General features: G+C 40.6%; 1 protein-coding gene across 1 annotated transcript in view; it reads left to right on the top strand.

The window, feature by feature from the left end:
* Window positions 1-4,473, top strand: part of CCDC172 (coiled-coil domain containing 172) — a 37,340-nt gene extending 32,867 nt beyond the window's left edge. Inside the window, exons 7-8 of the mRNA XM_045025335.1 lie at window positions 904-991; window positions 2,709-4,473. Of these exons, the coding sequence (XP_044881270.1) occupies window positions 904-991; window positions 2,709-2,738 (118 nt within the window). The 3' untranslated portion in view covers window positions 2,739-4,473. The remainder of the gene's footprint in view (window positions 1-903; window positions 992-2,708) is intronic.
* The last annotated feature ends 7,953 nt before the right edge of the window (window positions 4,474-12,426 follow it).

The following is a 12,426-nucleotide window of genomic DNA, read 5'->3' as shown; positions in this document are numbered from 1 at the left end:
GAAGACCTAGAGCCCTTCAGTTTAAGAAAGATTTAACACGGAGGTTCCCAGACTCTGAACCATTGTTGGCTTGCAGAGCACTTTCTGGTGGTTCACACAGTGAGGTGGCTGGTCACAAAGTGCTGGCACCTCCTTATTTCCAGCTGCTAATGCATATTCCAATTTAGCTACAAACACTTTTAAAAATTAAAGATACTTTTAATACTACTATTTTTCCAGGTAAACAATTGCTACAGTTGCCATAGGGTTGTCATGTGACATTGAATGGAAGGAGAAATGGGGTACAGCACAAGGAACAGGAGGGGAGGTTTAATCAGAGAATCACTCTATTGAAATTGATTCACACCATGAAGAAGTTTGAGAACCCCCGACACAGGCTATTGGTATTGCAAAGGAGAGGACAGCAACTGCATGGAACAAACATAACAGCAGTGGAGAGACAGCAGCGATAACTATGGAGGCAAAGTAGTGGGAGCCTGTGGAAGGCCTGGATCAATGATTCAAATCCATGTATTAGTAGAAAGGCAAATTTTGAATTATGAGGTTATAATCCTCTCATAGTTTATGATATCACCTCAACCCAGCAATAGAATTATAGCCCTATAATTCACATTTGTCTGTTACAGCACTTATTCTAGATATATTTTCTTCAAACCCAGAGATTGTCATTTTCTAAAGTTCTCCTCGTCACTACCACAACTGCCAGTGATGAATAATCTCCAGGAGTTACGCAGTTATGCAGGTCTGTCATAACTGCAAATCTAGCTCTTGATCATGCAATCAGATCTGTGCAGGTAGGATATCAGGGTCTGCCCACGCTGATCAGATTGCAGGCTTAGGCCAAATTTGAATGAAACAATAATTGACTAACCTTGGATATCACTTTTTTTTTAATTGAAACAGGATTAAAAAAGAACTGGACATTTACAAAGAAGATGACTTGGAAAATGTTTGTGAAGCTCTTCAAACAGAAATTGAATTTCTGCAGATGGTATGCTATTTTTATTGAGCGCTCCTAATTTCCATTAATTTTAGGCCCACCATTTGCAAACTGCCTAGAGCCCCATTCTTCATTGAAAAGGGAACATCAGAAAGACATTACCTGTTAAGACTGAGGAATTTTCAGGAAAAGATGCAGGGATTTAGTTGTAGGGCCACCATTAATATTAGCCTCTTGAATGCTGAACCACTTGAATGCAGATCTTGCAGTAGGAGCTACACTGATCCTAGAGAGCAACCTTTATTTAAATAGACGTGTAGCAATTGGGCCACAGGGGAGTACAGCTCTCAGGTACTTATTGAATGTTGTAAGCTTATAGGGTTCTTTATGGAAACTGATTAGAGAAGACTGCATATTTTCTGCTAAATATCAACCTTTTCTTCAATTTTCATAACTGTTAGTTTGTGTCACATTAGCTTTATTTATTCAACACTTGTGAATTTATAAATTTTACTGCTCTTAATATTAATTTTTAAAAAGGAGGGGACAAACACATTGCAGGTAAACACTTTAAAGGTCTCATTTTCAGAGTGAAGGGTTTTTGCTGATGTTTTGGAGTCTCTGGTCTAGCTACTGTTTGATGATACAACTGCCACTAGGGAAAAAAAAATGTGGCATCAGTGACAGGATATGACTTATTTAGATTTATGTACATTGGTTTCAATGAACAGTTAAAATGTTTGTGGCAGAGTAATTTATTGCATAACCCTTTATTTAGAGGGATGGTAACCTTGAACCTCATTCATTAACTTTATCATGAGCACATAAAACAAAGTTTTGCAAAATGGAAACTTCTACTTTTTTGATTTCTCTGAGGTCTAAAACATCTAAAATATACACTTTCAAGCAAGGCTGGAAATAATAATGCTGGGAGAGGCTCATATACTATGAGGACAGGGGCAATATAAATACACAGAGTGAGATTAAACTCCCCAAATGAGATGCTTAATGGAAATGCTCAAATTTAAATATAGCAATGTAGCTATACTGATCTTAAAGCTGATTGAGGTGGTTTGGGAAAGTTACATACTTCACTATGTACAGGATGTTGTATATGATGTGTAAACAAACTAAATTTCATTTGGTATACTGTACATTACATATGTTGTACAGTAATTTATTGTAAAAACAGTATAAGTACAAAGAAATTCAGTCTTCTTAAAATTCAAGGGCTAGATTTTGGCATTAAGCCACTGTGGGTATGTCAACACTGAAGTTAAACAACCCTGGCTGTCCCGTGTCAGCTGCCTTCGGCTTGGGCTACAGAGCTGTTTAATTACAGTGTTAGGCTTGGGTTGGAGCCTGGACTCTGGGACCCCATTAGGGGGCATCCTTCTGGGACCCCGTAGCCTAAGCCAGTTGACACAGGACAGCCACAGGTGTTTAGTTGCAATGTAGACATACCCATGTGTTGGGGACAAGGGAGCAGGAGCTGTGCAAAGACAGTAGTTCCCAAAGGTATTGTACCCAAGACTGGCACGTTGTTTTTGACTCCTGTGAAGGAGTAAACACAGTAACAATATCTAACATACCTCTTTAAAGAGAGTGGTGAATACTCCTGGCCACATACTAGCCCAAGTCAGCTGACATATGGTGGAGGTTGTGACAATGTCCTTGCCCTTTTAAGTTCTTTATAAATAATAGTGTCACAATTAGGATTTGTTTCATGTATTTCAAATTAACATGCATGTATCTTTCTTTTTTGCAGAAATTATCACAAAAGTCTTCAGGCAAATAAATACCTTAATATACAGAAGACTGATTGAAATGTCACAGAAACAGGTCTTTGCAGTACTTTAATTACATACATTTTAGTAAGCCTTTGCTGTTAAGCTCTCATCCTTCATATTTCTTGTTGGGAAAACAAAGATTCTGTTTCTCAGTAGATTTTGTAACTTGTCCTTTTGCTGTTTATTAATGTGGGCATTTGGTTACCTCAAATATTTTTGCTGTGTTGGCAGTGATCCCATTCCCATATTCAACAGGCATCCCTGTCTAGGCTGTTCCTTTACCATCTCTGAATCTGGCTCACAAGCTAGTACCGATACAGTAGAGTCTATAACTCCATTCTGAGTGTACCATTTTCCCTGTGTATCCACTTTCATCATATTCCACCTCTTACTAGGAAAGGTAATAGCCTAGGTCTCCTCTGAGAGACACCTATGCTGCCAGCAGGAGATATTTCCATACCATATGGTTATTTATACCTTAAAAGCTCAATTGTGCAAGCTTCATAAAGCAGACCATAACCCAGAAGTACAAAAGTGAAAGTCCAGAATAACTTCTATGGAGTGGCAGCAACCACAAAGCCACTCTGCTAGTTAGTACATGTTTTCTAATTACACCCCCGCTCTCCCCAAAAATTCTCATCAGTTAACATTAGAGACTAAATCCTATTTAAATGAGGATTTCCTTGGGTTTTAGATTTAAGGAATGCTCCCCCACTCAATTCTGTATGATCCATGATTGCCACTTCAGCCTCAGGGCTGCAGGTCCATTGCCCAGCGCACTCCACAGGTGTGGAGGAAGATAGGGGGATGAAAGGTGGTGTGGATCTATTTGTCCCCAGTGAAATACTGCATCCAAGCTCCACAAAGCATATTTTCTTACAGTTTTTGGAAACTGACCACCCCCTTGTATCTGAAATGGAGAGAGAGAGTTTATCCCTGTAAGGAGCTAATTCTGCAGTTCAAAAATCCAGCAAATTCTCATTGACTTTAAAAGCAGTTTTGTCCATGTATGGATTGAAGAGTTGGTCTCAAAGCATACTCTAAAACCACCTAGTCATATAAAGTAGGAATTATTACCATTACCAATAACTATTGCTGTTAAAGTTGATTATGACAGTTGACTTCATAATTAATATTAAAGTGTTTTTTCATGAGAGTTCTTTTAGGCCTTGATTCAGCACAGCACTTAAGAATAAGCTTAACTTTAAGCATATCAGAAGTCCCAGTGACTTCAATAATACTAGTTGCCTACTTAAAGTTACACGAGTGCTCAAGTCCTTTGCTGAACTGACTCAAATTCAGAGGTGGTGTATAAGGAGATACAAGTTATGTCAGAGAACCTCAAGGTGGCTAAACTGGTGTAATTTACATGCTGTGGGACTGGAAGAGAGTGAAAATCACATAAATATGGGCCTTCCTGTACTGGGATTAGGATTTTCCTGCCTTGTTTATTCAGATGATGTCATTGACATTGATTGTCCTAGCCATGAGAATTAACTGACTAGGAGTTGACTCCTAATCTGGTGAAAACCTGTTATTAATATTCAATCTCCATATGCATGTGTTTAAATTGTTCATTTACAAGTCTTCTTTGTGTTTCTTTTCCAATGGTATTATTTATGGTAGCTATGCAGCTCAAACACATAAAGTATACATGTAATAGATGCTAAATATAATCAGTACTTGAATAGTGTATGTATAAAATTTAAATGAGTGATATGAGAAATATTATCCAATTAAAATATTAGCAAAAGTTGGATTTTTTGGTCTATGTGAACCTGATAACATGGTCAGGCCTTTCGTGCCAGTGCTAACTAAAGAAAAGCTGGAGTGAAGATTTCCTAGTTTGACAGCAAGGTCTAACATGTGAAATAATTTTGCTGTTAGTTCAGCTAAAGACAATTAGAGATACAGACAACTATTCTACAGCCTTTACTCAGGCAAAACACTTCAGGGTGTTTTCCCTTAGAAACGACTGTAGGATTATGCAGTTAAAAGACATTCAGTGTCCCCATTTCCATTAGATGACAATGGAATAAACAAAACAAATCACAGCCAAAAAAGAGAGTCAACAATAGAGGCTCTCCATCTTGTGCCCATTGAAGTGGATGGTGGTACAGTTTTATAATTGACTACACTCTGTGCAGGATCAGGTAGAAAGTCTAATCATTCATGGCAAGTGTGAAGGGGTACACTCACCACAGGTAGCACCTCCTTATGGCTACATTTGGAGATCAGCTTTTACCCACTCTGGCCTCCCCCTTCTGTCGGTTATTCATGCTGTGACACCCCCCAACACACACACACACCAATTCAGAATGCTCTCTCTTCCTGACTCGGCCCTCTGGCCAGGCCACTATGGGTATGTCTACACATTAATTACAAACCCGCGGCTGGCCCTGTATACCTTTGGGCTTGAGCTGGACCCCAGGCTCTAGAACCCCGTGAGATGGTAGGGCCCCAGAGCTAGGGCTGCAGCCTGAGCCCAAACATCTACACTACAAATAAACAACCCCACAGCCCAACCCCCATGAGCCTGAGCCAGCTGACACAGGCCAGCTGCGGGTGTCTAACTGTAGTGCAGACATACACTGGAAGAGGAGGACTATTGAGGGTAACTATGTCCCTCTGGACCAGCTAGTGTTTCCAACAATCCTGTGCCACTTCCCAGTGGCTGGTAAGGGAATCCAGGCCCATCTTCTACACTGGGTTCTAGCCCAGGGACCCTATAACAAGCAGCTAAGTCCTGCTCAGTCCTACTCCTTGCTACTGTTTCCCTGGGCTTCTTCCTACTCAGTGCTCTCAGGCTCTCTTTCCCCACAATTCTTTTGGGATTGATCCTTCTTCCAAGTTTTATTCTCCCTTGTGGGTTTTCTCCTCCCTACCTCTCTGCTCCCAGGGAATGATCAGACTCTCCCTGCAGCCTCCTTCTGCTTTAAATGTCCTGGCTTTATACTAACGAGCCTGCTCCTACCTAGCTGGGCTTCATGTTCAGTTAAGCCTGGTTCTCCCTCCAGGTGCAGCCAGATAACATCACTGACCCCTCAAGCCCGCATTAACCCTTTCAGGGCCTGTGTGGGGGACACCCCCCCATCACAGCATGTTTGGCAATAATATAAATAGCAGTAGTTCTACTTTTTGTGATCGGCATGCTCTAGCATATTCTCAGTTAAAATACAAATGGCAGCTGGTCAGCTAACCAAATTCCTATAAATCTCATCGCATTAGCTGGGGATTTGCCAGCCTCTCGTTAGTGGGATATTATACATTGCATTTTGTTTGTTTTTTTCTAAATTGCTAATTCCTTTTTTATTTTAGATGTAAGGCCAAGGCAAATAGCCTTCTCTGTGGCAATATATGCAATATATCATACACAGAAAAACAATTAAGATTAATACCACTTTCTGCTATCAAAAGGTAACTGGTCACCTGGCCCAGAAATAAAAGTTCTGAGGCCCAAATAGTCAAACATAGCCACTGTTGCTATAATCTCACCGATAGGGCAAACCTGTCATTCACTCATGCTTCAAAAGTAGGCTGGGTTGTTCAAACTTTATTTAAAAACCTGATGTGGGAGATGGTTCATTTCTTCCAATCCATTGTCTTAAGTGTTTAAAGTCCTAAGCAACTTTGGAAAAGGGTGTTATAATAGTCCTCTATGTCTTTATCTATGTAAAAAATAATAGAAAAAAATCTAGAAGATGATATTTAAAAATTTTGTTTCTGGGTTTTGCAGAACCGATAAAACTTCTTGATGTTGGGCACTGCAAATGGGTTCCACTATGCAGTTCTTTACATCACCTCTTAACAGAGGGCAAGGGGGCTGCAGACTTTGTTTGCCTTTACAGTTCAAAAATCCTGTAATTTACTTAACAAAGATTAGTAAAAAAAATAGGAGAAAAGGGTAGATCAAAGCACACTAATGAACTGTAGTGTGCTTCAGCAGTGTCCACATGGACAGTGGGTAGCAGGGTGGTACAGGATAGATTTACACCCAAGGTTGCTGAAAATTAAATGTTTGTGTAAACAGGCCCACAGCTTCCAAACAGGATGGAATGTATAAAGATATTTCAGACAAATCATAAACTAAATACAGTAAACAGACACACTGAAAATGAGGCTTGTTCTTGTTTAAGATCAGGATTTCATAGCTACTAAATTCTTCTTTCTATGGTTGATAAATTCTTGTTAGTCTAGAGTAGAAACTGTGGGCAATCCTGGCTATCATTCACAATAGGAGGTTTTGTAAAAGGAATACTTTAGTGCCATCTGCTGGGCTGTACACTACAACACAACTTTAAACAGGATATCAAATAGGTTTAATTTATTACATTTTTTCATTTAATATAAAATGTTTTCTCTCTCTCATACAATCATTTTCATTTCATCAGTTTTTATCAGATACCTCATTAAAACTTGTACATCTTTAATTTACCTTTCTAAATTTTACAGGCACTGATATTATATGTATTTCCTGGAATAATGTAAAACAGTATATAGTAGGTGTGTTCTAGCAACATTCTGTCCCTATGAAGAATGGGCATTAGTATTTTATAAGAAAATGATCATAGACTATATGAAGATTAAGTTCATATCAACCATATTCCAAAATATATCACACTGCATTCATGATTTTGCACAACGAAACAAAGCCAAGGGACATATTGAATAGGGTGTAGGCAGTCTAATAACATCTCTTGAGCTAATGGTTCCATTCCAGAGACCAGAGAAGGCAAAAAAAAATATCACCTTCCATATCTTCCCCCAAAACTAAACAGAAAGCCTCCCTCACCTAAATCGCAGTGGGTCCTGTGAAACTGCAGATGATCATCTGCATACACACTGTAATTTTTAAAGCAGGTTCCATTCCTCTGCATTCAACTGGGAATGGGAATGATTCCAGTCTTCGATCCATAATAAGATCCCTGGCAGTGAATGAAGACTAGTCATGGCTAGGAATGTGAGAATTCAGTTATAAGAACTTTCCTCCTCACTTCAAGTGGCTTTCAAGCTCTCTGGTGCAAAGAGTTACGTTTCTTTTTTGTGACCTGCAGAAGACTGGCTTTCCTCCTGAAAAATCTTACTGCAAAGCCTGGTCTTCATGGGCTTGTGATCCTCAGAAAGACAGACTGAGCTCTTCTGATTTATCAGCACAATTTGATGTTTCCATTAGTGAAAAAAGCCTGTCTTTATGCACAGGAAGTAGTATTTCAAATAAATCTTTAAAAATCAGATCACAGTAATGAACACTAAAATGTTGCTCTTGTATAAAAAAAAAAGGTAGATTTTTCTTGAAATATTTTGACTCTGTGTGTGATGAGAGAGATTACACAAACTATTTGCAGTTTTTTCTATTTACTGCTACATGACATTTACATGTTGAAAAACTTCATTAATGGCCTGATCCTGCATTCCTTTCTTAGGCATAACTTTCATAGACTGTAATGAGGGTATTGAGTGAGTTAGAGCTGCAGGATCTGTCCTTCACTATGTCTGTACTGTATATGGAGTAATGTCTTTCTGAAATTAAACTGAAAATACAATAAATATCAGCTAAGCCATAACTTTTCGCTGACCATCTGCAGACTGCTACATTCACGTACTTGAAATACACCATGCTGTCATCACCATTTAATCAGTTAGGGCACATGTCACATATTTCAAGATAAACTACAGCACAATGCTATTACTGTAATTTCCAGTTTAAAGGACAAATTCCTCACAACATGCAGATTTTAAGTGCACCTCAGCACTAGTACTCCACAGTCAGTTCAACTAATAGGAGGCTGCACTTGAAACGTGTATGGTGACGCGTTGCTCAGAACCTAGTGGAATCCTGATGGACATTTCCAGGAATTTGATACTGATGTTTGTTGATAATAAGAGTTCACTGTATCATAGCAGGTAACTGTACAGTTTGTCTGTTAACTCTCCGCAAGCTCACTGAAATTCATGGAATCACACAGGTTGCACATCAGTAGTGGACTTGGCCCTACATACCCTGTGTTCCAAACCATGAATATTTACAGGTTTTACTATCTTAGCATTCTTCTCAAGCAGGGCTGGCTCCAGACCCCAGCGCACCAAGCGCGCGCTTGGGGCGGCATGCCGCCGGGAGGGTGGCAGGCGGCTCCGGTGGACCTCCCGCAGGCCGCGGGACCAGCGGACCCTCCGCAGGCACGTCTGCAAGAGGTCCCCCAGAGCCGCGGGACCGGCGACCGCCAGCGCCTCTCCCCCCACCCCCCGCGGCGTGCCGCCGTGCTTGGGGCAGCGGAATTCCTAGAGCCGCCCCTGTTCTCAAGTAGCATTGGCAAAGACAGCTCATCTTTTTCCTACTTGCCCTGTTAAAGGTCTATGGGCTGGATCATCTTCTCTGCCTCCACAGGTCGTGTGGCTCTAATTGAGGGGTATATAGGAAGTGCTAGGTCTGGGGGACTGTTGAACTCTCCCTAAGGTGCACTGGTGAGAAGGTGCAGAGAAGACAAGCAGGAGGCAGGGCCAGCTCCAGGGTTCCTCCCGCCCCAAGTGGCGCAAAAAAAAAAAAGCCATGATCGCGATCGGTGTCTGGTCCACTGCGCCACTTTCTTCTTCGGCGGCAATTCGGCAGCTGGTCCTTCACTCCGAGAGGGACCGAGGGACCCGTCGCCGAATTGCCACTGAAGAACCTGACGTGCCGCCCCTTCCCCTTGGCTGCCCCAAGCACCTGCTTGCTGAGCTGGTGCCTGGAGCCAGCCCTGGCAGGAGGTAGGAGAGCAGAGAGTACGGTTGATATCTGTGGCATTGTATTTCATGGGAATTCATTGAGATAAGAACAGCAGAAGAAAACACCACCCCATCCCTGGAAGATAAGAATGGACGTACTGGGTAGGACCAATGGTCCATCTAGCTCAGTATCCTCTCTTCCAACAGTGGCCAATGGCAGATGCTTCAAAGAGAATGAACAGAACTTGGCAATTATCAAGTGATCCACTCCTGTTGTCCAGTCCCAGCATCTGGCAGTTAGAGGTTTAGGGACACACAGAGAATGGGGTTGCATTCCTGACCATCTTGGCTAATAGCCAATGATGGACCTATCCTCCATGAACTTCTCATTCTTTTTTGAATCCAGTTATGCTTTTGGCCTTCACAACATCCCCTGGCAGCAACTTCCACAGGTGGACTGTGTGTTGTGTGAAGAAGCACTTTATTTTGCTTGTTTTTAAACCTCCTGCCTATCAATTTCATTGGGTGACCTTTGCTTCTTGTGTTATGTGAAGGGGTAAATAACACTTTCTTATTCACCTTCTCCCCATCATTCAAGATTTTATTGACCTTTATCATATTCCTCCTTGGTTGTCTCCTTTCCGAGCAGAACAGCCCCAGTCTTTTTTAATCTCTCCTCATATGGAAGCTGTTTCATATCCTTAATCATTTTTGTGGCCCTTCTCTGTGCCTTTTCCATTTCTAACATATCATTTTTGAGATGGGGCAACCAGGACTACACAGTATTCACAGTATTCAAGGTGTGGATGTACCATGGATTTACAGTGTGGTATTATGATATTTACTGTTTTATTATCTATCCTTTTCCTAGTGGTTCCTAATATTCTCTTAGGTTTTTTGACTGCTGCTGCACATTGAGAGGATTTTTCAGAGAGCTATCCACAATGACACCAGGATCTCTTTCTTGAGTGGTAACAATTAATTTAGACCCCCATCATTTTGTATGCATAGTTGGGATTATGTTTTCCAATGCACATTAGTTTGCATTTATCAACACTGAATTTCATCTGCCATGTTGTTGCCCAGTCACTCGGCTTTGTGAGATCCCTTTGTAACTCTTCACAACCTGCTTTGGACTTAACTATCTTGAGTAATTTTGTATCATCTGCAAAGTCCTCACTGTTTATGCCTTTTTCCAGATCATTTATGAATATGTTGAACAGAACTGGTCCCAGTACAGATTCCTGGGGGATACCGCTATTTACCCTCTACATTCTGAAAACTTACTATTTATTCCTAATTGTTGTTTCCCATCATTTCTGATTTATGAGAGGATCATCTCTCTTATCCCAGTACTGCTTAGTTTTCTGAAGAGCCCTTTGTGAGGGACTCTTTATCAAAGGCCTTCTGAAAGCCCAAGTACATCATATCAGCTTGCTCACCCTTGTCCATGTTTGTTGACCCTCTCAAAAATTTTTAATAGATTGGTGAGGCAAGATTTCCCTTTACAAAAGCCATGTTGACTCTTCCTCAACAAATCATGTTCATCTATGCATCTGATAATTCTGTTCTTTACCATAGTTTCAAATAATTTGCTGGTACTGAAGTTAGGCTTACCAGCCCGTAACTGCCAGGATCACTTCTGGAGCCTTTTAAAAAAAATTGATGTCACATTAGATATCTCTTACACATCCACTTGGTAGAGAAGCTGATTTAAGTTATAGGTTATATACCACACAGTTAGTAGTTCTACAATTTCATATTTGAGTTCCTTCAGAATTTGAACTCTTGGGTGAATATCATCTGGTCCTGGTGACTTATTACTATTTAATTTATGAATTTGAACCTAAACCTCCTCTACTGTTACCTCAATCTGGGACAGTTCCTCAGATTTGTCACCTAAAAAGAATGGCTCAGATGTGGGAACCTCCCTCACGTCATCTGCAGTGAAGACCGATGCAAAGAATTCATGTATCTGCTTCGCAATGGCCTTCTTTTCACTGAGTGCTCCTTTAGGCCCTCAATTGTCCAGTGGCCCCACGGATTGTTTGGCAGGCTTCCTGCTTCTGATGTACTTCATGTTGTTGTTATTGTTTTGGGGTTTTTTGCTGTTAGTTTGAGTTTTTTGTTAAGTGCAGGTCAAAAAAGAATTAGAAAAGCAATTTTACACTTCATGTGCCAGAGTTTATTCACCTTTCTATTTTCCTCATTAGGATTCGAATTCCAATTTTTAAGGGATGCCATTTTACCTCTAGCTGCCCCCCTTTTACTCTGTTTAGCCATGGTGGCACTTACTTTGTTTTTTTAAAATATTATTATTTGGGGTATACATTTAATCTGAGCCTCTATTATGGTGTTTTTAAAAAGTTTCCATGCAATTTGATGAGCTCACAATGAGTTAGGTGGGAGGTGGAGTACAATGAAATTTCTCCACTGTAGACATCAATTGTCAATTCACATGTCTACTGTGGCCATTGGGGAGCACATACAGTACTTCTACTTGCAGCACGTAGGGTATAATCAAGACAAACAGATGCAAAGAAATTAATACAAACATTATAAAAGAGACTGTGGACCTCATGCCAGTCATTGCAAGAGAACAAAAGTATAGGTCAATAGAGTCCTGAACATGACCCCACAAGAAATCAGAGTACATAACTAAAATGCTGCCATACACAATATCATCACTAAACTATTGAGCACTAAATCAGTGTCACATTCACAAGCCATTATGGCTTTCCCATGAACTATCGACTCAGACTTATCCTGTAATAGGATTTGGAGACTTGTATAGTTTATAGTAGCATTAGGCAAAGGATATATTGGTTGTATGGACAACCCATGAAAGGTTTGGTGGTATCTCATTAAATAACCTCTACTCCTATTCAAGATTCCCCTTTATGCATCCAAGAATCACATTAGCCCTTTGGCCACACTGTCATGTCTGGGAGCTCACGTTCAGCTGACTCGCAACCACAACCCCAAACCTTTTTT

The sequence above is a fragment of the Mauremys mutica genome, chromosome 7 (assembly GCF_020497125.1).
Source record: "Mauremys mutica isolate MM-2020 ecotype Southern chromosome 7, ASM2049712v1, whole genome shotgun sequence".
Classification (NCBI taxonomy): Eukaryota; Metazoa; Chordata; order Testudines; family Geoemydidae; genus Mauremys; species Mauremys mutica.
The sequence above is the reverse complement of the archived record's forward strand: the minus strand, read 5'-3'. Positions and strand labels throughout refer to the sequence as shown.